This window comes from Piliocolobus tephrosceles, chromosome 11 (genome assembly GCF_002776525.5).
Source record: "Piliocolobus tephrosceles isolate RC106 chromosome 11, ASM277652v3, whole genome shotgun sequence".
Taxonomy (NCBI): Eukaryota; Metazoa; Chordata; class Mammalia; order Primates; family Cercopithecidae; genus Piliocolobus; species Piliocolobus tephrosceles.
This window is the reverse complement of record NC_045444.1, coordinates 59,056,851-59,083,913: the sequence shown is the minus strand read 5'-3', so window position 1 is coordinate 59,083,913 and position 27,063 is coordinate 59,056,851. Positions and strand designations below refer to the sequence as shown.

At 38.3% G+C, this 27,063-nt stretch overlaps 1 protein-coding gene across 2 annotated transcripts in view; it reads right to left on the bottom strand.

The window, feature by feature from the left end:
- The window catches only part of MAP3K20 (mitogen-activated protein kinase kinase kinase 20), a 194,368-nt gene that overhangs the window by 152,004 nt on the left and 15,301 nt on the right, over positions 1-27,063 (bottom strand). For both annotated transcript variants that reach the window (XM_023185978.3, XM_023185979.1), the window contains exon 2: positions 26,572-26,764. In XM_023185978.3, the coding sequence (XP_023041746.1) occupies positions 26,572-26,730 (159 nt within the window). In that variant the 5' untranslated portion in view covers positions 26,731-26,764. The remainder of the gene's footprint in view (positions 1-26,571; positions 26,765-27,063) is intronic.

Below are 27,063 nucleotides of genomic sequence, written 5' to 3'. Positions count from 1 at the left end.
GAAAATTGCTAAGAGAGTACATTGTAAGTGTTGTCACCAACAGATCTATCATAAGTATGTCAGATAATGCATATGTTAAATAGCTTGATTTAGTCATTCCAAACATCATGTTGTACAGCATGAATGTATACCATTTTACTTGTCAATTCAAAATAAATAATAGGCCAGGCACAGTGGCTCACACCTGTAATTCCAGCTCTTTGGGACGCTGAGATGGGAGGATTGCTTGAGCTCAGGAGTTTGAGACTGGCCTGGGAAACATGGCAAAACCCTTCCCCTACAAATTTTTTTTTTTTAATTAGACTCTCTCTCCTGCTCTGCCCTGGTGAGACATGCTTGCTTCCCCTTCACCTGCCATGACTGCAAGTTTCCTGAAGCCTCCCAGCCATGCTTCCGGTTAAGCCTGCGGAACTGGGCCAAAATTAATACTAATAAAAAGCAAAGCACAGACCAAAGCTAAGAATCCTCACAGAGTCCACCGCACCCCCCACCACCTCCACCAGAGCAGGTGCTGGTATCCACAGCTGAGAGACCTACAGGCAGTTCACATCACAGGACTCTGTGTGTCCTGGAGCCTGGTAGACATGCTGGGTGGCTAGACCCAGAAGAGACACAACAATCACTGCAGTTCGGCTCCCAGGAAGCCACATCCGTAGGAAAAGGGGGAGCGTACTAGGTCAAGAGAACACCCCATGAGACAAAATAATCTGAACAACAGCCTACCCAAGTGACAAGGAACCAGAAACCCAACTCTGGTAATATGACAAAACAAGGCTCTTCAATACCCCCTCAAAAAATCACACTAGTTCACCAGCAATACACCCAAACCAAAAAGAAATCCATTATTTACCTGAAAAAGAATTAAGGACATTAGTTATTAAGCTTATCAGGGAGGAACCAGAGAAAGGTGATGCCCAATGCAAGGAAATCCAAAATATGATACAAGAAGTGAAGGGATAAATATTTAAGGAAATAGATAACTTAAAGAAAAAAAATAATTAAAAATTCAGGAAATTTTGGACACACTTTTAGAAATGTCAAATGCTCTGGAAAGTCTCAGCAATAGAATCAAACAAGTAGAAGATAGAAATTCAGAGCTCGAAGACAAGGTCTTCCAATTAACCCAATCCAACAAAGGCAAAGAAAAAAGCGTAAGAAAATATGAACAAACCCTCCAAGAAGTCTGGGATTATGTTGAATGACCAAACCTTAGAATAATCGGTGTTCCTGAGGAGGAAGATAATTCTAAAAGCTTGGAAAACAAATTTGGGAGAATAATCAAGGAAAACTTCCTTCGCCTTCCTAGAGACCTAGACATCCAAATACAAGAAGCACAAAGAGTATCTGGGAAACTCACTGCAAGAAGATCTTTGCCTAGGCGCACTGTCATCAGGTTATCCAAAGTTAAGACTAAGGAAAGAATCTTAAGAACTGTGAGACAGTTTAATTCAAGATGGATTAGAGACTTAAATGTTAGACCTAATACCATAAAAACCCTAGAAGAAAATCTAGGTAGTACCATTCTGGACATAGGCATGGGCAAGGACTTCATGTCTAAAACACCAAAAGCAACGGCAGCAAAAGCCAAAATTGACAAATGGGATTTAATTAAACTAAAGAGCTTCTGCACAGCAAAAGAAACTACCATCAGAGTGAACAGGCAACCTACAGAATGGGAGAAAATTTTTGCAATCTACTCATCTGACAAAGGGCTCATTTCCAGAATCTACAAAGAACTCAAACAAATATACAAGAAAAAAACAAACAACCCCATCAAAAAGTGGGGAAAGGATATGAATAGACATTTCTCAAAAGAAGACATTCATACAGCCAACAGACACATGAAAAAATGCTCATCATCACTGGCCATCAGAGAAATGCAAATCAAAACCACAATGAGATACCATCTCACACCAGTTAGAATGGCAATCATTAAAAAATCAGGAAACAATAGGTGTTGGAGAGGATGCGGAGAAATAGGAACACTTTTACACTGTTGGTGGGATTGTAAACTAGTTCAACCATTATGGAAAACAGTATGGCGATTCCTCAAGGACCTAGAACTAGATGTACCATATGACCCAGCCATCCCACTACTGGGTATATACCCAAAGGATTATAAATTATGCTACTACAAAGACACATGCACACGTATGTTTATTGCGGCACTATTCACAATAGCAAAGACTTGGAATCAACCCAAATGTCCATCAGTGACAGACTGGATTAAGAAAATGTGGCACATATACACCATGGAATACTATGCAGCCATAAAAAAGGATGAGTTTGCGTCCTTTGTAGGGACATGGATGCAGCTGGAAACCATCATTCTTAGCAAACTATCACAAGAAGAGAAAACCAAACACCGCATGTTCTCACTCATAGGTGGGAACTGAACAATGAGCTCACTTGGACTCGGGATGGGGAACATCACACACTGGGGCCTATCATGGGGAGGGGGGAGGGGGGAGGGATTGCACTGGGGAGTTATACCTGATATAAATGATGAATTGATGGGTGCTGACGAGTTGATGGGTGCAGCACACCAACATGGCACATGTATACATATGTAACAAACCTGCACGTTATGCACATGTACCCTAGAACTTAAAGTATGATAAAAAAAAAAAAGACAAAAAAAAAAAAAAAAGAACTGTGAGACAGAAGCACTACGTAATCTATAAAGGAACACCTACCAGATTAACAGAAGATTTCTCAGCAGAAACCCTACAACCTAGAATAAGAGACTGGGGCCCCCTATCTTCAGCCTCCTCAGACAAAACAATTACCAGCCAAGAATTTTGTATTCAGTGAAGCTAAGCATCATATATGAAGGAAAGATACAATCTTTTTCAGACAAACAAATTCTGAGAGAATTCGCCATTACCAAGCCACCACTACAAGAACTGCTAAAAGGAGCTCTAAATCTTGAAACAAATCCTAGAAACACATCAAGACAGAACCTCTTTAAAGCATAAATCACACAGGACTTATAAAACAAAAATACAAATTAAAAAGCAAAAACAAAAAAACCAAAGTACACAGGCAACAAAGGGCATGATGAACGCAATAGTACCTCACACTTCAATACTAACATTGAATGAATGTAAATGGCCTAAATGCTCCACTTAAAAGATAAAGAACACAGAATGGCTAAGAACTCACCAACCAACCATCTGCTGTCTTCAGAAGACTCACCTAGCCCATAAGGACTCACAGAAAGTAAAGGTGTGGAAAAAGGCATTTCATGCAAATGGACACCAAAAGCAAGCAGGGGTAGCTATTCTTGTATCAGACAGAACAAACTTTAAAGCAACAGCAGTTAAAAGAGACAAAGAGGAACATTAGATAATGGTAAAAGGCCTTGTCCAACAAGAAAATATCACAATTCTAAACATACATGCACCTAACAGTAGAGCACCCAAATTTATAAAACAAATACTAATAGACCTAAGAAATGAGACAGATAGAAACACAGTAATAACGGGGGACTTCAATACTCCACTGACAGCACTAGAGAGGTCGTCAAGACAGAAAGTCAACAAAGAAACAATGGATTTACACTATACCTCAGAATAAATGGAATTAACAGATATATACAGAATATTTCATCCAACAGCCCTCCAAAATACACATTCTATTCAACAGTGCATGGAACTTTCTCCAAAATAGACCATATGATAGGTCATAAAACCAACCTCAATAAATTTAAGAAAACTGAAATTATATCAAGCACTCTCTCAGACCACAGCGGAATAAAACTAGAAATCAATTCCAAAAAGGACCTTCAAAACCATGCAAATACATGGAAATTAAATAAGCTGTTCCTGAATGAGCACTGGGTCAAAAATGAAATCAAGATGGAAATTTAAAAATTTTTCAAACTGAATGACAATAATGACACAACCTACCAAAACCTTTGGGATACAGCAAAGGCGGTGCTAAGAGGAAAGTTCATAGCCCTAAATGCCTACATCAAAAAGGCTGAAAGAGCACAAACTGACATTCTAAGGTCACACCTCAAGGAACTAGAGAAGCAAGAACAAACCAAACCCAAACCTAGCAGAAGAAAGGAAATAACCAAGATCACAGCAGAACTAAATGAAATTGAAACAAAAAAAAATACAAAAGATAAATGAAACAAAAAGCTGGTCCTTCAAAAAGGTAAATAAAATTGATAGACCATTGGCAAGATTAACCAAGCAAAGAAGAGAAAAAAATCCAAATAACCCCACTAAGAAACAAAACAGGAGATACTACAACTGACACCACCGAAATACAAAAGATCATTCAAGGCATCTTTATGCACATAAACTAGAAAGAGATGGATAAATTCCTGGAAAAATACAACCCTCCTAGCTTAAATTAGGAAGAATTAGATACCCTGAACAGACCAATAACTAGCAGAGAGACTGAAATGGTAATTTTAAAATTACCAACAAAAAAACATCCAGGACCAGATGGATTCACAGCAGAATTGTACCAGACATTCAAAGAAGAACTGGTACCAATCCTTTTGACCACTATTCCACAAGACAAAGAAAGAAGGAACCCTCCTTAATTCATTCTATGAAGCCAGCATCACTCTAATACCAAAACCAGGAAAGAATATAACCAAATAAGAAAACTACAGACTGATATCCTTGATGAACACAGATGCTAAAATCCTTAACTAAATAATTGCTAACCAAATCCCACAACATATCAAAAAGATAATCCACCATGATCAAGTGAGTTTCACAACAGGAATGTAGGGATGGTTTAACATACACAAGTCAATAAATGTGATACACCATATAAACAAAATTAAAGAAAAAAGTCACATGATCATTTCAATAGATGCAGAAAAAGCATTCAACAAAATTCAGCATACCTTTATGATTAAAACTCTCAGCAAAATCAGCATACAAGGGACATACCTTAATGTAATAAAAGCCATCTATGACAAAACAACAGCCAACATAATACTGAATGGGGAAAAGTTGAAAGCATTCCCTCTGAGAACTGGAACAAGACAAGAATACCCACTCTTGCCACTCCTCTTCAAAATAGTACTGGAAGTCCTAGCCAGATCAATCAGACAAGAGAAAGAAATAAAGGGCATCCAAATCAGTGAAGAGGAAGTCAAACTGTCACTGCTGACTATATGACTGCTACCTTGAAAACCCTAAGGACTCCTCCAGAAAGCTCCTAGAACTGACAAAAGATTCAGCAAAGTTTCCGGATACAAGATTAATATACACAAATCAGTAGCTCTTCTATACACCAACAGTGACCAAGCAGAGAATCAAATCAAGAACTCAACCTCTTTTACAATAGCTGCAAATAAAATAAAATACTTAGGAATATACCTAACGAAGAAGTCAAAAGACCTCTACAAGGAAAACTACAAAACACTGCCGGAAGAAATCATAGATGACATAAACAAATGGAAACACATATCTCATGCTCACGGATGGGTAGAATCAATATTGTGAAAATGACCATAATGCCAAAAGCAATCTACAAATTCAATGCAATCCCCATCAAAATACAACCATTATTCTTCACAGAATTAGAAAAAACAATTCTAAAATTCACATGAAACCAAAAAAGAGCATGCATAGCCAAAGCAAGACTAAGCAGAAAGAATAAATCTGGAGGCATCACATTACCTGATTTCAAACTATACTATAAAGCTATAGTCACCAAAACAGCATGATACTGGTCCAAAAATAGGCACATAGACCAATGGAACAGAATAGAGGACCCAGAAATAAATCCAAATACTTACAGCCAACTGATCTTCGACAAAGCAAACAAAAACATAAAGTAGGGAAAGGACACCTTTTTCAACAAATGGAGATGGGATAATTGGCTAGCCACACGTAGGAGAATGAAACTGGATCCTCACCTCTCACCTTATACAAAAATCAACTCAAGATGGATTAAGGACTTAAACCTAAGACCTGAAACTATAAAAATTCTAGACAGTAACACTGGAAAAACGCTTCTAGACACTGGCTTAGGCAAGGATTTCATGACCAAGAACCCAAAAGCAAATGCAATAAAAACAAAGATAAATAGTTGGGACTTAATTAAACTAAAGAACTTTTGTATGGCAAAAGGAACAGTCAGCAGAGTAAACAGACAACCCACAGAATGGGAGAAAATCTTCACAATCTATACATCTGACAAAGGACTAATATCCAGAGTCTACAACAAACTCAAATCAATAAGAAAAAAACAATCCCATCAAAAAGTGGGCTAAGGACATGAATAGACAATTCTCAAAAGAAGATACACAAATGGCCAACAAACATATGAAAAAATGTTCAACATCACTAATGATCAGGGAAATGCAAATCAAAACCACCGTGTGATATCGCCTTACTCCTGCAAGAATGGCCATAATCAAAAAACAAAAAAACAGTAGATGTTGGCGTGGACGCAGTGATCAGGGAACACTTCTACACTACTGATAAGGAAGTAAACTAGTACAGCCACTATGGAAAACAGTGTGGAGACTCCTTAAAGAACTAAAAGTAGAACTACCATTTGATCCATCAATCCCATTACTGGGTATCTACCCAAAGGAAAATAAGTCATTATTTGAAAAAGATAGCACACACGCATGTTTATAGCAGCATTGGGTCAAAAACAATTGCAAAATCATGGAACCAACCCAAATGCCCATCAATGAATGAGTGGATAAAGAAACCGTGGTGTATATATATGATGGAATACTACACAGCCATAAAAAGGAATGAATTAACAGTATTTGCAGTGACCTGGATGAGATTGGAGACTATTATTCTAGGTGAAGTAACTCAGGAATGGAAAACCAAACATCATATATTCTCACTGATATGTGGGAGCTAAGTTATGAGGATGCAAAGGCATAAGAATAATACAATGGGCTTTGGGGACTTGGGGGAAAGAGTGGGAGGAGGCAAGGGATAGAAGACTACAAATACCATGCAGTCTATACTGTTCTGGTGACAGCTGCACCAAAATCTCACAAATCACCACTAAAGAACTTGCTCTTATAACCAAATAGCACCTGTACCCCAATAACTTATGGAAAAAATAAAAATAAACATATAAAAAAAATTTTTTTTTTTAATTTAGCTGGGCGTGGTGGCACATGCCTGTAGTCCCAGCTGCTCAGGAAGCTAAGGTGGAAGGAACATCTGAGCCCAGGAGGTTGGGGCTGCAGTGAGCCATGATCGTACCACTGCACTCCAGCCTGGGTGACAAAGCGAGACCCTGTCTCAAAAAATATATATATATATATATACATATATATATGTATATGTATAACATGTATTATATATATTTTATCTATTATGTATATATAAAAAGTTGTATTAAAATAACTTTCTTTTTAAAGTTAAAAATATAATTTTACTTATTTCCTACTTATTACTAACTTAATAATATCTTAAAAGGAAGAAGATCATTAAATATTCCTTTGGGGGAGACAAATACATCACGTCCCATCCCCCAACTAGGTTGCCTAATCTACTAGGAAGGCTGAGAAAGACATTTACTGCATCAAATGGGAACCCACATTGAAAGAAGGTTTTCATTTTTAAAAAAATTACAAGCCCTAAAGTACGTTTCTGGAAATATATCATATTAGCATTTTATGACTGTAGACAATTCAGCTATGTGAATTGAAAGAATTGTACAAATGGGCTCAACAAGAAAAGTGAGAAATTTAGGAAAAGTTTTTGTTTGTAGACACAAATAGCGGGCCCTTCTACTTGGCTCCAGTGCCCTTCCACAGAGCAGAGAAGGTCACCATACACCCTCTTTTCTAAACTCTCTGAATGAAAGAGTTAATGGGGACTCTATCTCCCTCTCTCTGCAGAGCCTGCTAAGATAAACAGGTGTGAAATACTTCTCTCTTTATACACAGTTCTTAAAAAGGAAAATTTCTTCTTACTCAACTTGACAAATGTCTGTGGGTAGACATTCCAGAGCCCTTATGGGTTTACTAAAACAAACAGAAAAAAAACCTACCATAATAAAAGGAAAGACATATTTCAAATACCACCCAAGTATTGGTTTCATGTACTGGTGACAAGTACTGGTTTTCACCTACAGAGCAAATACAGTTTTCTCCCCTTTATAATTACTAGATGTGGAGAGAGCTATAAACAAAGGCAAAACCCTAAAGCATTATTGCTTAGTAACCAAAAGTTTTATTTGTATTCTTAAAGAATACTAAAGGAAGGTGCCTAGTGCCCAGATAAATTCAAGTTACATTTAACTTAAAATGTCTGCAGTATTTCTTCAGCTACCAATTACGACCTGGAGAAACTCTAAAGTAGAATTCATGTTTACTTATACCACATGTCTGCTGAGCTTCATGATAGCAAATAAATTGTGAGAAAGAAAAAGGTAAGTAAGGAGATTAAAATTCTGGGCCATCAATGACATTTTAGGAGAGTTGAAGCAGAAAATATCAAAAGCATATGAGTGTACTTTCAACGTACTTTGCATGATTGAAAAACTCAACAGAGGGGTGAATTGCCAATCTGTACAAACCAGACCCATTATAAAGATGTTTTTACTGTCTCTGTCCCACAAGTAAGATTCCGTGCCTTTGGTTAGTTTTGTTGTTTTGTTCTGATTATAAGTATAGAATGTGCTCACTGTTGCTGATTTGCATTGCCATACACAAATCTTAATACATATGCACATTCACTTTTCCAATTATTTGTTTACAACAAATTCCTAAAAGTGAGGATGATAGGTCAAAGGCATTTCATTTTAAAACTTGTCAATCTTTCAAACTGTCTTCTGGAAGGCTTACCATTTTAGACTTCCACCAAGAAAGTGTTATGCCCATCATCCCATTCCCTCACCAGCTATAAGTGTTTCAGTCCTTCTCATTTCTACCAATCTTATACATGGAAAAATACCTCCAAATTATTCTATGATGCAATCACAATGATCCCATATAACCATGATTCCTAAGTGAGAGATCTCAATTTCCAGAGGACAAGAAAGGGGACAGAACGTGTGTAGTTAAAAAGAGATTTTTAAAAATCCCAGTTTATAACACAAAATAAAGTAAGTAAATGACAAAACATTGTTGTCTGGTGAGAAAAAGTTTTTAAAAAGGATGAGAAACCACCATAGAGAACAAACATTTTAAAAGTTTGGGAAACATTACACTCTAGGATGATGTAAATAGCTAGTTATCTATGAGTCTTGAAAAGCAAGTTATGTTGAAATAGTGCTAACAAGCCACAGGGGAGAGTAGAAATTTCGAATATGTTCTGACTGTCTGCTGCTGAAATCATAGCACTAACTGCCACAGGTACACGCACTGAGAGCTGAGTAGCAGCCAGGCGCTGTGCTGGGTGTACTTACCCAGATTACCTCACATGGTCCTCACAATAGCCTTATGAAGTGAACTCTATTATTATCTGCATTTTATAAAAGAGGAAACGAAGGCTTGGTGCAGTCACTTTCCCATAAATCTAATAAGCAGTGGAGACAGCATCTGAATCTACACCTGTCTCACGCTAAAGCCCAGGCTCTTAAACACGAAGCCATATTGCTTCCTAGGAATTTATGCCTCCATCTGCAGCCCAAGTCAGAAGATGTTATTTAAAACACACATTTTATTTTAAAACATGTAAATAGGCCAGGCATGGTGGCTCACATCTGTAATATCAGCACATTGGGAGCCCAAGGCGGGCATTTCACCTGAGGTCAGTTCAAGACCAACCTGCTCGACATAGGGAAACCCTGTCTCTACAAAAATACAAAAATTAGCCAGCCTTGGTGGTCCTCGCCTGTAGTTGCAGCTACTTAGGAGGCTGAAGTACGAGGATGGTTTGAGCCTGGGAGGCAGAGGCTGCAGTGTACCAAGATCACTCCACTGTATTCCAGCCTGGGTGACAGAGCCAGACCCTGTCTCAAACAAAAACAAAAGCAAACACAAACAAAAAAACCAACCAAACAAACAAAAAACATATACATGAAAACCCATTCTACAGTTTTCATGAATATTTTCACTGCCATCTTTGTCAATAGATTGATTTCCCATTAAGGACATGCTGGCAAGAAGTTTTTACTGGTTTTAGGTTTCCCAGTTTCTCAAGAATTATCTTGTCCTCAGACACTTACCTGCACAAACTCACTGACTAATTCCAGATTACACAAATCGCCCTACCAGAAGTTAAGGTGAGTCTGTGGAAAATTCCTTCTGTCATTAAACAGATTTTCACAGGAAATATGCTCCTCTCCAGGTCCAACTCCTGAGGCCAGAGGAGGCCTAAGGCTGCCATTCCTCCCCTGGCAGCCAGGTCATGACCACCTGCCCTGAATACTCCAGGACTAGGCTCTGGGTGCCCTTATCCCTGTACAGGTCAGCACAGGAAAACCGGCTCCTGCTGCCCCCTCACCTCTCAGGCCAGTTCCTACAGGACTGCATGTATTCTAGCTGGACCCTCCTTCCATCTCTCCTCAACTCCTGAAACCCTTGCACAAAGCCCCTCTATCCTGAACCTCTTCTCTAAACCTTCCCTTGCTTCCTCTGTCCGGAGCCTGGCGCTCCCCGGCAGCCCTTGCAATAGCTGCTGTTCTGTCTCTTGGCCCTTGCTCTGCAGATCCTGGTGGGGAGCCCCTCATTAGCACCTCCAGACAGTACTCTTTCCTACCACCTCCCAAAAGCTGAATCTTCTGTCATGAGATTGCATCATTCATGAACCTTCATTGTTGCCATCGTGTACCAATCCCTAGTTCACTCCCCTGTTTCTTAATGATTTAAGCCCCAGCTCACTGTCACTTTGACTGATTACTACTCCCGTCTTGGTGTGGGAGTTTTCATGCACTTACAAGATCCTCAGACACCTGTTCTTTCAAGTCTTTGAACTCTTCCCCTGCAACAGTCTAGTCCTTCACCCTGCCACAGTCACATATTCCTTTGGTCATGACTTAGATCCTGAACTACCCATAACTGCACCTCTCTACAATTCAAAATCCAGACCCCCACTTGCTGACCACCACTTCCTGTATTTCCAGCTTCCTGCCTCCAGCACCTGAACTCCAGTAATCCCTTGACCTATCATTACCTGTTTCTGTATTTTATCAGTGTCATACCCTTCCCTGAAGTCTTCCCTCCTCACCCAGCCTACATTCCAGGCCAAATCACAGAATCCTTTCCCTGAAACCATCCTCAGCATCATGGTTCTACTTTTACTTCACTGTACTCAGGAAAACCACAACCCCAAAGAAATCCAATTCTCTGTTTACTCCACTCTTGGAACTGTTGAGCTGTCTGTGGCTGAAGAAAACATACGACCTGATTGCTTCTCAGCAACCATACTACATTTCCCTAGTTCAGTGGTTCTCAATTATTTTAATACAGACATTAATCGTTTCAGCCCCAGTTCCAGAAAAGGTTACCCTTTTCCTCACTGAATTGACTTGGCACCTTCGTCAAAAATCTATTGACCAAACATACGTGAGCCTAATTCTGGACTCTCTGTTCTGTTCCACTAGTCTGTCTATACACAAATACCACACTATCTTGACTACTGTAGCTTTATGGTAAGCAATTAAATAAATTTGTAGTACAAGTTCTCCATCATTACTCTTCGTTTTCATTTTTCATTACTCCAGGTCCTCTTCACTGCCATATGTTTACAATCTGCTTATCAATTTCTACAAAAGAAATTTAAAACTGGCTGTGTTATGATTTGGGATTATGCTGAATCTTCAAATCAATTTTAGGGGAACTGACATCTGAATAAAAATATTCCGATCCATAAATATAAGATATATTTCCTTTTTAAATGTATTCATGAATTTCTCACAGCAATGTCAATGTCTTATAGTTTTCAGTGTAAAGATCTTACACAGACTTTTGTTAAATTTATCCTTCAGCATTTCTTTTTTCTAGAAATAGAACTCTGTTTTAAAAATTACAGTACATAACATAAAACTTACCAATGAAACCATTTTAAGTGCATAATTCAGGGGCGTTAATCACATTCACAATGTTGTATAACTCTCATCATTATTTATTAGCAGAATGTTTCCATCATCCCAAATAAAAATTCTATACCTATCAAACAATAATCCCCACTCTCTCTCTCCCAGCCCCTGGTAATCTCTATTCTACTTTTTGTCTCTGAATATTGCCTATTCTAGGTACCTCATATAAGTGGTATTGTACAATATTGGTCCTTTTGTGTTAGGCCTATTTTTACTTAGCATACGTTTTCAAGATTCATCAATGTAGCATAGATCAGAACTGCATTCCTTCTTAAGGTTGAATAATAAATATTGTTCATCTGTTCATCTGTTGATGGACACTTAGGTTGCTTCCAAGTATTTCATATTTTTATTGCATTGTAAATGGTATTTAGATGGCAGATTCTAATTGTTCGCTGTTTGTATCAAAAAAGAACTCGATCTGCTCACAAACCTGCTCCTCTCTTGATTTCCCTTACCCCACGCACACCCTTCCATCTCCTCAGTGCAAACCCTCTGAGACGTCCTTGATTATTTTCACAGCCCATGTCCAATCAGTGAGCAAATCTGGTTAACTCTACCCCAAATTCAACCACTTCTCACTGCCTCCACTGCAACCTTCCTGGCCCGAGACACAAGCATCTCTCACTGAGATTACTACAATAGAGCCATAACTGGTCCCCTGTCTCTGTCCCATGTAATCTCTTTCAACAGAGTTTCCAGAGTGGCCATGTGAAAATGTAAATCAAACCATTTCATATCATTACTCAAAAGCATTCAACTGCTCACCATTTCCTTCCAATTTAGGTCAGAAGCTCTTATAATTGCCTGCATGGTCCAAGACCATTTGGCCTCATTGCCTCTCTGGCCTAACCTCCTGTTTCTCCTCCCTCACGCACTCCATTCCAGCTACGATGGTCCCCTTACTATTTCTCCAACATACTACGCAAGCTCCCACCTGCCATGGGCCTGTCTCTGGAATGTTTTATCCCACATGCATGGTTCCCTCCCTTAATTCCTTCAAGTTTTTAGTCAATGTCACCTTCTCAGTGAGGCCTACCCTGACCAACTCATTGAAATTTGAACCCTAGCCCCTCTGGCACTCCGGATCTCCCTTACTCTGCCCTATTTTCCCCTTATATTAATTAAAATAAACTTTTAATTCTGGAATAATTCTAGGTTCACAGAAAGGTTGCAAAGATGGTACAGACAGTTCCTCTTGCCTTGTTTCCCCTCATGTTAACATGCTGCATCACCAGGGTATATTTGTCAAAGCTAAGAAGCCAACACTGATACATGACTATGAACTCAACTCCAGGCTTTATTGACATTTCACTATTTTTTCCACCAACATCTTTTTTTTTCTGTTCTAGAATCCAATTCGGGATACCACATTGTGCACAATCATCACATCTCCTTATCTCTCATGGTCTGTGACAGTTTCTCAGCCTTTCCTTGTTTCCCAAAACCTCAAAGACTTGAGGAGCACTGGGGCCAGGTAGTTTGTAGACTGTCCATCAGCTTTGGTTTGCCTGATATTTTCCTCATGACTAGACTGGGGTTATGAGTGTAGGGGAAGAAAACCTACAGGGTAAAATGCTTTTCTCACCATATCATATGTGGGATACACATTATCAACCTGACTAATCACTAGTGGTGTTAGCCCTCATCACTTGGTTAAGGAGGCGTCTGTCAGGTTAGCCTACTGTAAAGTTACTAACTATTCCTGTTCTATACTTGAATCTTTGGAAATGAATCACTAAATTCCGCCCCAGCCCTGGCAGGTATAGATCTTATATTTTCTTATGTGTTGACATACCATTTATTTTCTTATTCCCCACATTTCAAGGTAAATTCTAAAAAACATGAATCCTTGTATCTTTTATTTACCAATGTAGTTCCAGTATCTCGAGTAGTACCTAGCGTGTAATAAATACTCAATATTTGTTGGATGGCTGAATTACAGAAAAGAAAGTTACCTCAGAATCTGTTCAGGTCACAGTTTCCTAGGGTCAAGTATGCACCTCCCCACCTAGAAAAATATGTGCTTAGGAAACAAATCAGGTTTTGTATTTCAAGGTATTATCCACATGTAGAGTTACCTCTTTCAGTGGTATCTGTAGTTTTATTGGGAAACAGCCTTAAAGAATAAAGTTACAAGATAAGATTTGAGGTGGTGTTAACAGTAGGCTTGAATAGAGAATCTATGTAAAGTGCTTAGAATAGTAGCTGTAAATAACAGGAACTAAAGAAACATTAATTTTCTTCTATTTCCTCACCTTACATTTAGGTGAGAGCAATTTTGGAGATACAGAGGGCCTTCCTGGAACTTCAAAACATGCTTATTTTATCTGCTAATAAACTTAAATCCTTTTTGAAACAAGTCCAGAGTATAACTTTTTAACACTCTATACTCCCAAGTCCATTTAATATTAATTAATTTGATCTCTTCTTAAAATCTGCTCTTGGTCTAGTCAACACTTGAGGTCAGTATATTCAGAATCAGGATTTCCCACAGAGCCTCACTGGTCTGAGAGAGGTGTCCTGGCCTTACTACAATCTACAATCCCCAGGCTTCTTTGCACAGAAGGGTTTTCCCATGGAAGAATGCAAGCCACACTTAGATGCCTACGCTTTACTGTGTAGTTAAGAAGACATCCTGAGGTTTTAGGGAGAAAAAGTCCCTCACTTTCACAACTTTAAAGATTTGTTCAGCAGTGGATGCTCACTAAACTTTGCATTATATTTTAAAATACCCACCAAGTGATTGAAATAAAAATGAATATATATTTCTTTTTCTTTCCTTTTTTTTTCCTTTTTTTGAGATGGAGTTTTGCTCTTGCTGCCCAGGCTAGATTGCAATGGTACGATCTCGGCTCACTGCAACCTCTAATTCCCGGGTTCAAGCGATTCTCCTCCCTCAGCCTCCCGAGTATCTGGGATTACAGGTACCAGCGAATTTTTGTATTTTTAGTAGAGATGGGATTTCATCATGTTGGCCAGGCTGGTCTTGAACTCCTGACCTCAGGTGATCTGCCCGCCTATGAGTATATGTTTCTTAAGGTAGATTCTATGTTCTAATAATGGAAGCAATTCAGTTTCCCACTAAAGGAAGCACTGCTCGGCATGTTTTTAAAATGTCGTGAGATCAGCTCTTTTTTTTTTTTTTTTTTTTTGAGACGGAGTCTTGCTCTGTCGCCCGAGCTGGAGTGCAGTGGCCAGATCTCAGCTCACTGCAAGCTCCGCCTCCTGGGTTTACGCCATTCTCCTGCCTCAGCCTCCGGAGTAGCTGGGACTACAGGTGCCCGCCACCTCGCCCGGCTAGTTTTTTGTATTTTTAGTAGAGACGGGGTTTCACCGTGTTAGCCAGGATGGTCTCGATCTCCTGACCTCGTGATCCGCCCGTCTCGGCCTCCCAAAGTGCTGGGATTACAGGCTTGAGCCACCGCGCCCGGCCTCATTTTTTATATTACTTGCTGAATACAATCTCTGGAAAGCAGGGCTGCCATACAGTCTCCTCCCTCTTTAACAAACATTTTCATACTTACCAGTGCTGCTTCTCTAATGCAACGAATTCTGCCAAGCATTATTTTCCTGAAGAACAGTATCAGGGATAAGAGTAATATTTTCAAGTCATTAAAATTCTGACAGTCTCATTTCATTTCATGACCTTAATTTTTCTCAGGTCATGAATCAGTGAACATCTGATATTAGCAGGGCTAAGAAAAAGCATCTTGAATTCCTTTTGGGAAATATGTTCAAAAACAAACCAGATAAGAACCATGGCCAGGAAAATATCCTTTCTAGCTGCTATAGAACAGAACCCTTCATTCAAAGACAAAGTAATTTATTAAGAACTCAAAAAATCAGCCAAACATGGAGAAGAAAAGGCTATAAAGTAGGCTAGGAATGGCAAGCTTTATTCTTTTCTGAAGATTCAGCAGTAGTGAAACCTTTCTGTAAATCTTACAAAGAAGAGAAAGTTGAGATGTGATCATTATGTTTATTATTCTGTTCACTTATATCCATCCTATCCATTATTGATTGCTTATTGTGGATCAGGTACTGTGTAGAGTCCAGAAAGTGCAAAGATCAATAAGGTACAGATGCCGTCCTCTAGAAGCTGATACATGGAAGAACGTAAGATTTGTTGTATATAGCCCCGGAGGCAGGGACCAGGATCAACGGCTGGAAGTTACATTATAAAGGACTTTCTAAGAAACTGTTCCAAACTAGAGCAGCCTGCATCTCATATGTCATCAATGGCAGTGTTCAAACAGAAACTGGATGTCCTAACCAGGAGTACAAGTCAAGCATCAGTGGAAAAAAAACTGATAACATGGCCTCTATTTTTGGGTAATTTCATGTCAGTGACTTCCTGTCTCCACTACAGAACAGAGAAGAAAATTCTAGGTACTTTTAAAATATTCAAGTGAGATCATTCTATTTTTGAAGACTAAGAGCCAGTCATACCAATTTTGAAACTATCTGAAATACTTATGGGCTGCTTTTTCTCTCCTCCAATTTTTCAATTTCTCAATTCTCTATATTAGGCTTTGAGTTTCTTAGGAATTGAATTCATGCTGTATACTATTTTTCTTCTAACAGCAAGAGCCGAGCTTTGTATAACATCAGCTACTCAGGCTATAACATTTTTACTGAAATACATTAATTGGTTTTACTTCAGCATAATATTTTGAGCACGGCTACAGAACAAATATTAACTAACTGAAATGTTTATTGCTCAACATGCTAAGATCAATAAGACTTTAATGAAAAGGTGAAATAACAGTTGCAATGTTTCTCATAAGGCAAACCGAAAATAACCTCCACATACAGGTAAATATGTAATCTAACAAAGCTTTGAAAGGATTTTTTAAATTTTAAAAGCAAAAATGAGAAGGATTAGGGGCTTTGGCTTGCAAATAAAACATTTTTATGGTCACACAAATTATCTAAAAAAAAAATCAGTGGTGTTTTCTTAATGTAACTACATTTCACGTAACATGGTAAGAACATTATTTATAATTCAGGTAATTTTCTAAACTCCTCTTGGTCCCAGGAGAAGCCTTTCTGGTGGCTCTTCCTCACTGACCTCTCTCCTAAGGTTTGAGTTATCTTCAGACATATCAGTAAAACATGTTACTCATTTAATACATTTATTTGCTCAACATGTGTCCAATTTCCTCTACTGCCTTTATAGCAGTTCACCTTGGAGTGTCTTAGATTACAAGCTCCCAGTAACAGAAATGTCTGGTAGAAAAGAGCGGAGTGATGGATGGCTGTTCAATATACACTTCTGGATGATGACTATGTTAATTATCAAATAAAACGATCCATTATTTTAAATTGCTTACTCTCTAATTCAAAATGATGATTTATACACATAGCACAATGTTAAAGCACTGCACAGTGACATGTTTAAAATTCCTTAAGCAGAAATGGCATGCCTGTCTAAAACGCACAAAAGCAAGGGCATTTATAAAAACCAGACATCAGGAACCCTAGAGCAAGGGCAATACCTAAGAGTTTGTTACTATGTAGGTGAATGCAAGTATGTTACTGTACTTACAGTGACACGGTAAAGACACACCAGTTCTACCCTCTTCACAGCTCAAAGCAGAGTAAATGAAGAAAATGCAGGTATGTCACTATGAGATACCTTTCCTAGATGAACAAGAATGAGAGGGATGTCCACTGCGACACAATACCAGGTAACAAGGAACAAATACTTCAATGTTCACTAGGAGCAAAGCACAATGGCAGGTGTTGTGCGGCTGGCAAGGAAGACCCACGTGAACGATGCTGTTTATATTAGGCAGGCTGCTTAATTTCCCTGAGCCTTAGTTTCCACTGAATGCAGATTATAATCCTATAAAGTGACTGTGAAGAAGGAGAGGGCAAGGTATAAAGCCCTTCACCAAATTCAGGCTCACAGCAGTAGCCGTACGTGGTGGTAGAGTGATTGTGACCTGTTTGGTGACAGCGTCAGCTACAAAGACAGTCCTGCCCTCAGAGAGCTCACGACAGGACATCAAACGCACCACACATGCACTTGCCTGTGGTATTCACACTGAGCCTTGCCAGGTTGTCTTTGCTGCTAACTGTATTTGTGGCATCTGATCCCTTCTCAGCATGAGGCCTAGATAACAACTAATTAACATTTTCACAAAAGATGACGTCTAGCTGCTGTTCTGACTGTGGGGTACAGCTGTGAAGATGCGAGTGATAGTTAACAGTTATCCAAGTCTTCCTATGAGTCAAGTACTCTTCTACATACATTTCACATGCATGATCTCACTCAGTCCTCTCGACAAGTCTATGATGTGGGTACTATCATTAGCCCTGCTTTTCAGATGAGAAGACATAGCATGTTCACATGAAAAATTCAGTGACCATTTCTCACTGGAATGCAGAGTCACAGGCAGTTTTAACCATCGGTCAAATTAGTGCTATGGGTATTACATGGTATAAATTCAGAAGAGAAAGAGAAAATATGCTTGTATGACTGAGAATGCTTCATAGAGAAGGAAATAATTACAGCTGAAGAATGGGTAGGATCTGCCCAGACAGGGAAGACAAAGGTATTACAAGTGAAGGAAAGAATGTGAACAAGGCTACAGAAATTTAAAAAGTAATACAGAAGAACAGTTGGACAGGAGTGGAGAGATCGTGTCAGAAAATTAAAAAAGACAAAATAAAACAGCTGAGTGAGAGGGCTTGCACCTGTAATCTCAGCCACTTGGGAGACTAAGCTGGGAGGATGGCTTGAGCCCAGGAGTTCGAGGCTAGAGTGAGCTCACTATACTCCAGCCTGGGGGACAGAGGGAGACCCTGTCTCAAAAAAAACAAAAAACACAAAAAACAAAAACAAACAAACAAACAAAAATGACAGAAGGAAGGAAGGAAGGAAGGAAGGAGGGAGGGAGGGAGGGAGGGAAGGAAGGAAGGAAGGAAAAAAAGGCTGGAAAGTCAGATTAGCACCAGTGTGAGAAGGGGCTGGAATTTGAAAGTATTTGCCTGAGGTTTCATGTACACTTGCCATTCCTAAGTCAGCCTTTGGTTCATTATGTGCATAGGTGGTCATCTACGTGGGTGAAGTTAAGAGCCTAAAGGCCTCTAAGAGCAAAAACCTCTCCGCCACCTTTTGACAAGGTACCTAAAATTCCAAACTGAAGTTATACTGTCTATATTTAGCATATGATTGACTAGGTACAATATAAGTAGTGGTTCTCAAACTCTAGTGGACATCAGAAACAACTAGAAAGCTGGTTAAAACACAGATTGCTGGGCGCTACCTCCTAGTTTCTGACTCATTTGGCGTGGGGTGAGGCCCAAGAATTTGTATTTCTAACAAATTCCCAGGTGATGCTTAATGCTGCAGTTCCAGGGACCACACTTTGAGAACCACTGATCTAAAAGGATAAAATCCAGAATGAGTAAATTCTAACTGTGGAGAGAAAAATTTTATATGAGATTATTTATTTTAATAACTCACAAAGGGACTCCTGAGTGAAGGGGAAGAGACTAGGCATGTGGAGATGCTATAACAAATATTCTTCAGCCATAAATGGGTACATTTGAAAGTACAGGTTGAGTATCTCTTTCCCAAAATGCCTGGGACCAGAAGTATTTGGATTTTATCAGATTTTGGAATATTTGCACATATACAATGAGATATCTTGGGGATGGGACCCAAGGCTAAACATGAAATCATTTATGTTTCATCTATGTCTTATACCTGGAGGTAATTTTATACAATACTTTAAATAATGCTGGCCATGAAACAAAGTTTTGACTGCGACCTGTTACGTGAGGTCAGGTGTGAAATTTTCCACTTGTGGTGTCACATCCACTCTCAAAAAGTTTGAGATTCTGGAGCCTTTTGAATTTCAGATTTTCAGATTAGGGATGCTCAACTTGTACCAACTTAAAATGTTAGCTCTGGTATAGTTAAGAAAGCTCTCTCCATGCTTAAAAATACCAGTGGACACTCTTGAGCACCACTTTGGACAAGTTATTACAGAAACTATGCCAGAACTCAATAGCAGTTGTCAAATATCTAAGATACTTAATTTTTATTTGTATTGGTCCCATCAATACACTTAAATATTGAGAGGATTTACAAGGAAAGTAAATGTGGCATTATTCTTGTTACTGTGTTTGGGGCAGGGGGAAATATTTAAAATAGCACTTACAATTAAAACAAATGTAAAAAATTTATTAATAAATAGCAATAGAACCGCATAGAAAAGAAGCATCTCCTCCCCATGAGCTAATAAAGTGATAACATTTAGCCTTCCATAAATCACTAAACAATATCATATTAACTGAGTATAATAAAAGCTTTTTACTTTTTGCTCTTGGTTCTCTGTCAATTTCAATATTACATTTCCTATTTTAAACAGATATTGTCCCCTTTATATAAAAATTATTGATAGTTTCTGTTATTATAACCAGTTTGACACACTGATCTTCTTTCCTTATCTATAAATATTTATAATGTGGAATACATTTGAAACATGAATTTATCTGGCTTCCAACATTTCTAAAGCAGTGGAATTTGGTAGGATGCTTTTCCTTTTAAAATAAGGGTAATGGTGTCTTACAAAAGCCAAGACAGATGAAGAAAAGGCCTTGTATATTACCTCTTAAGGATTCTATTTCCTTTTGATTCTTTTGAGAAAATAAAAAGGAATTGTGTTTCTTTCGTATCTCATAGTTAAATGTGGTTTCCTAATATCAATTGAGTATCAACAGATTGCAAGTTAACATAAAGGCTGTCAGGTTCCCACCTTCTCCAGACAGAAAAAAAATACTATGTACAGACATATCTTGTTCAATGTATTATCAAATATACCACAAGAGCACAATTAAGTTGCTGTGATTAATTATGTTTTGTTTTTGTTTTTGTTTTGTTTTTGAGACGGAGTCTCGCTCTGTCACCCAGGCTGGAGTGCACTGGCACCATCTGAGCTCACTACAACCTCCGCTTCCTAGGTTTAAGCAATTCTCCTGCCTCAGTCTCCCGAGTAGCTGGGACTACAGGCGCCCACCACCACACCTGGCTAATTTTTGTATTTTCAGTAGAGACGGGGTTTCGATCTCTTGACCTCGTGATTCGCCCGCCTCGGCCTCCCAAATTGTTGGGATTACAGGCATGAGCCACTGCGCCAGGCCATTAATTGTTTTCAAAAGTTAACATTCAAGCTGATGAACTCTGTCATATTGGGAGTGTTCTCCTCTGGGCAGTAGATGTAAATAGGACATTGCGGTCACAATGTCTTTCTGTGCCACTTCTACTCATCCCTCAAATTTCTGCCTAAGCAGCTCAATTTGATCCCAGCTCATCTAGAATTCATCAAAAAGATACAATAGTGGCTTCCTTTCTTACCTTTGGTGTATATGCTTAAGATCGTATCATTTTCTCCTACTGCAAACACTTTTTAAAACAGAAATAAACAGTACACTATAAGTAAATCTGCAAATAATGTAAACAAGCTAAACTGAGGTCTTGCACTGCTATGGAAAAGCAGTATGAAAGTAAACATTAAACACTTTACAGCCACATATGGAGAGTGGAAAATTAGTGTTGTGTGATATGCTAAGGAGGTTTACAAAACTCAATTCACTAGATTGGCCAGGCGTGGTGGCTCACGCCTGTAATCCCAGCACTTTGGGAGGCTGAGGTGGGCGGATCATGAGGTCAGGAGATCGAGACCATTGGGGCTAACACGGTGAAATCCCGTTTCTACTAAAACTACAAAAAATTACCCAGACATGGTGGCAAGCGCCTGTAGTCCCAGCTACTCGGGAGGCTGAGGCAGGAGAATCGCTTGAACCCGGGAGGCAAAGGCTGTAGTAAGCAGAGATCGCACCACTGTACTCCAGCCTGGGCAACAGAGCAAGACTCCGTGTCAAAAAAAAAAAAAAAAAGAAAGAAAGAAAGTGATATAGATTGTCACAGTTATACGTCTTTAAATTGAATTTTTCTGATTATAAAAGTAAATAAGTGGGTCATGTGGTATTTACATTTCTCAAAACTTGAGGTAAATTTTACCCCAGAAGAAAACAAAACTGCAAACACATACTGAACGCTAGTAAAAATATACATAATGAAGTGTTTAAGGAGAAGCACACTGATGCCTGCAACTTATTTGAAATATATCAAAAATGAATTAATAAATGGAAGGTTAGACAGCTGCATACACATCTTATAAAGCAAGTATTTATATTAATGATAGGCACTAGATGGTAGGTGTGCAAATATTTACAAAACCTTTTCACCTTTATGTTTGAAATTTTTCACGATAAAATGCTGCGGGGAAAAGAAATGTAAAATCATCATAGGAAAATATGAAAAACAAGGTACAGTATAGGAAAAATAAAAGCACCATACAGACATAAAATCTACACCTGGGATCATATTGTATATAATGTTTTGTAACTTCCTTTCACCACTTAGCACTATACAATGAGCATTTTCCTTGCTTTCTAAATGTTCTTCCAAATGGAAGAGAAATCAATTACATAGCTGCAACATAGTTTGTAACTTCCAATTCTTCCTTGTTATATATCTGAGAAGAATCCTATAACTATATCCATCTTTCTGCACATCTCTGATTATTTCCTTAGGATAAAGTCCCAGAGTAAGACTCCTGGCCCAAATAAGTCAACATTTTAAGGTTCTTGATACATTTTGCTAAACTCTTCTCCAGAAAAGTTTACCAATTTACATTCCTAATAGCAGTGTATCACAGATGCTAGCTAACCAGAGCCATGAGTTTACATTTCAAATTAAATGCTTTCATAAATAAAATTTCTCTATAATTTCTGCCAAAAAGACAATGTTCTTTTTTAAAAAGTCTAAAGTAAACAATCCTAGTACCCAAATCTTGGCTCCTAAATCATATATTCCAAAATCAGGTCTACTGACTCAGGGCTTCTTGAAAACATGGCTGACTCTAGGAATGAGACAGGAACTAAATGAGCGTAGTACATCTTTTTGTGCCTGAAGTAAGAAAATCATCAAAAAATGTTGGTGACATATCAAAAGGACATAAGAGTCAGCTGGAAAGAGCTCTTATTTGCGAAATTTGGGATAAGTTAAGCATGAAAATGAATAACACTAATGGATTATAACATTCTGAATTCCAAAAAGTCTTTAAGTGTACAATCAAACAATAACTACATGAATGGATGGATGAATAAAGGAAGAAAGGAAAAAAGAAGGGCAAACTCACTTATGCTAGAACTTTTTACTTTCTGCACAGAAAACCATCATAATACTATTTGATCCAAATAAGAATCATCAATGAATGCTAAAAACATTAGTAAATGTTTGCTGAGGAAAGATGTTTACTTAGCTTCAAAGTATCTACCAATAGCTTAATTATTAATTATAAAGGAAACATAGGTATTTTCTTTTACTGTGGAGAAATTGGGTAAACCCCTCTTAACTAAGGATTCAAAACTAACATCACCAATAATGAGACTAACCAACATCACAAGACACCCATTAAGACACACCAAGGACACATGACCTATGTAGTTTTCCCCCCAAAACTACATGAACTCTGACTAGGCTGGGGGCTGGAGGAGGAAATCACCCCGCCAAATGAGAGACATTCTACAGAACAATTGTCCTATACTCTTCCAAAATGTCTACATCTTAAAAGACAGAGAAAGGCAGAGAAACGGTTCCGGATTCAGCCAGGTGAAACAGACATGTTGATGACATGCAATATATGATCCTGGATTGGATCCTGGGTTGGAAAAATTGCCATCAAAAGCTCGCATTGCAAAAGTTGGCAAAATGTGAATATAGACTGTACAACAAATAACATTACTGTTATCATTGTTAAATTTTTTGAATTTGTTAATTGTACTGTGGTTGTGTTTTGGGAGATGCTGAAGTATTTAGGGATAAAGGTACACGGTATCTGTAATGTACTCTCATGGTTCAGCAAAAATCATACAACATATATGAATATATATAAATCAATAATACATAGAGAAAAAGCAAATGTAAAACGTTACTAAATGGTGAGTCTAGGGGAAGAATATAATGTACTAGAGTTCATGGTAGTATTCTTTTAATTGTTCTCTAGGGTTAAAAATTTTTTTAAATAAAATTTTAAAGAGCTACAGAGATTTTAAGTAAATACAGTCTTTCGTTTTTGTTTTTAAATAAAGTAATATTATAACCACTAAAACAGAGAAAAGTAGTACATACTCACCACACTAGAGGTCTGCAAATAAAGTGAAAGTAAATAGTCTTCCTTTCTCCACTCACATAAACAAAGTTAGAGTTTGGTATATATTTTCTCCACATTTTGCTAAGTTTATAGAACATATATTTAGTCTAATACTAAGTAATTCTTAAAGAGTCACATGAAATGAGCAGCAAACATTTTATTAAGTGTTCCATTGCCTCTAAAACTCATTGGCAAAAAACAATCAAGTGACATGGAACTGGATCTATAAATTTGGAAAACATCCAGGGCTTATTACCTTTATCTTATCACTTAGAAAACACCTAGCCAGAAGCCAACACACATTTCATAAAGCATAACAATTATTTACATAAGAAATGTATATTTCCTTGTTAGTAACTGTCAACTCCTCGCCATAACTTTTTATGTCTTAAACTCATGTTGTTTTAGTACAAATGGGGATCCTTTGCCATAATTTACTGTGTCTCTTTATCACTCATAATCACTGACTAAGCCCCAAAGCAAAAGTGGAGGTTTTGTTTTTCCTACTTAAAAGTTTATGAGTTATGCTCTTACAGTTTACTGGAATCAACTCAATTTCTGAATTATCTACATTCATGTTAAATACCTGCACAAAAGCAGAATTTGGCAGTGTCCAATTCCTGCTTTCACTCCTGTACTTTGCTATGTCATTTTCCTGGCTCTCCCAAGAATAGAAGAAAAGGTATTATGTAGGTATACTTGGGTAGGGGGGAGTGGAGTAAATGGGTTACAACTAATATTTTCCTATCAAAATCTGTTTCATGTCTCATAAAATCTTTCTAACACCGAACAATCATATAAGAACATGTTCCTTTTACTAAAGTTGTATAATCTAAAGCTTCAAATATTAGCATATATATAAATAACTGACTATAAATGGATGGAGCAGGTTTAGTTTTCTCTTCGTACCTGGTCAATTAGAGGTTTCAAAGTTAAAAACTAAAGAACAGGGGTTCTAGCCTCCTGGATTTCATTTGCCCCTCCTGGGGCAGCTTAATACATTTCATGATCTATAAAACGCAATCTATAAAGCTCTATTTCCCAATCTATAAAACGGGGACAATAATGCTTCCTATAAAGGACTTAATGAATTGATCAGCTAAAAGGGCTAGATTCAGTCCAAGGTAAGACATGGATTTAGTACTTGGCTACTATAAAAAATTTTTGTTGATTGAGAAATGGGGGCAAGGGAAAGTGACTTTCTTATACCCAGTACCCTTCTGTTTTGTGTACGGATGGGCTTTAAAAGCTCTCATTTCTTAATACCTTCCAAAAACCTATATATACACCAAGGTAGAGATATCTCAGTCCTTCTAACCTGACTTCAACAATTGGAAACACAGCTGGTGATCACACAATTACATAGCACTGCTGGGAGGAAACCCACGAAGTGCTACCATTTGGGTTTCCTTCTCTAATCAATTGCTATGGTTCACTGGCAGCAGTTAATGAAAAAAATGAAATCATTCAGGGAGATTAAAGGATATTTATGGGAAAGTTCATTTTAAAAAGATATTGAACAATAATTAGCCAAAACAGGACGTAAATAGAAATGACCAAAACCAGCTCCAGAGGGTCACTACTGAAGTTATCAATGCTGCTGAGTCCCTGCAGGTCAGCTCTGCAATTAGTTTTATTCTCATGGTACCAAACTGAATGTGACAACCATGTTATATCTCATTCCTGATAAGGATGAAAGTTCTAAGAGCTCGGAGCTCATCTAGGACCAGCATAAATCCCAGGCTCCGAAAGCCAAGACCCTTTTCTGATTTTACTAGGAGGGCAGCTCTCTGTCTGGCACCTATTACTTCTAGATAATACAAAGCCCATCACTGTTAGCCTTAAGTAGAGGTGAAATCCAAGAAACAGGTACTGCATATTTCAGTTAAAAAAAAAAAATGTGCCTTTTGTCTTTTAAAAGACAATTGCTGATGACCAGAAGTTCAAGCAGAAAAAATGGAAAGGGTATAAAAACTTTACACGTTACTCTTTACCGACCCCTCTTGGCTGCCCTAGGGAAGAGAAACGTTTGAACCCTGGGAAGGTCTGAAATCTCACCTCTGCCTCCAGGAGAGCTCAGAGAACATTCGGTCTTTCATGCCCTGGAAAGAAATCCTCTTACTTCAGCTGACCCCTAGTAGAACTCAACCCTAAAGCACACGCTGCAATAATTTCTATTTATGGGGCTCCCAGAATGGAAATTGGGAACGGCCTCGTGGATCAGCCCCAAAGGCCTTGCTAGGTCCCTTGCAACTCTGTGACCCTCTAACTCGAGGTTGAAAAAGTTTACATAAGTGGTATCGTGACCGTTTCTGTCAGCTGGAAAAGACCTTACCTCTTTCTCTATTTTGAGGAGCTTCTTTACAGCCACCTCCTTGTCCTGTGATATCCATTTGGCTCGATAAACACTCCCGAAACTTCCTCCACCGCAGTTTTCAAAAAACTGCAAGTCATCAAATTTAATTTGCACAAAGGAGGCACCGAGAGACGACATCTCATAATGACAAAGTATTATACTTCCACAAAATCTGCAGAAAGAAAGAAAAAGAAAAGCTGAATTACAAATATATTAGGCTATCCTCTGAATCCTACTTTAGATAATATATCACGAACGAGTCCTGTGAAACTTCCAGAAAGTCATGGTGACTTAGGAAGAAGAAAAGCAAGATTATAAACAAATCGAAATGAAAACACTTACCCTGGCAGCCCACGCAAAATTCAGCAACAACCTGCCCAGACTTTGAATCACAGCTGTCCACAGAGAAATGGCTCAGATTTCCCCCTGACAAAACCTGCAGCAGCACTTCCTACCCATCCCGAAGAGCTC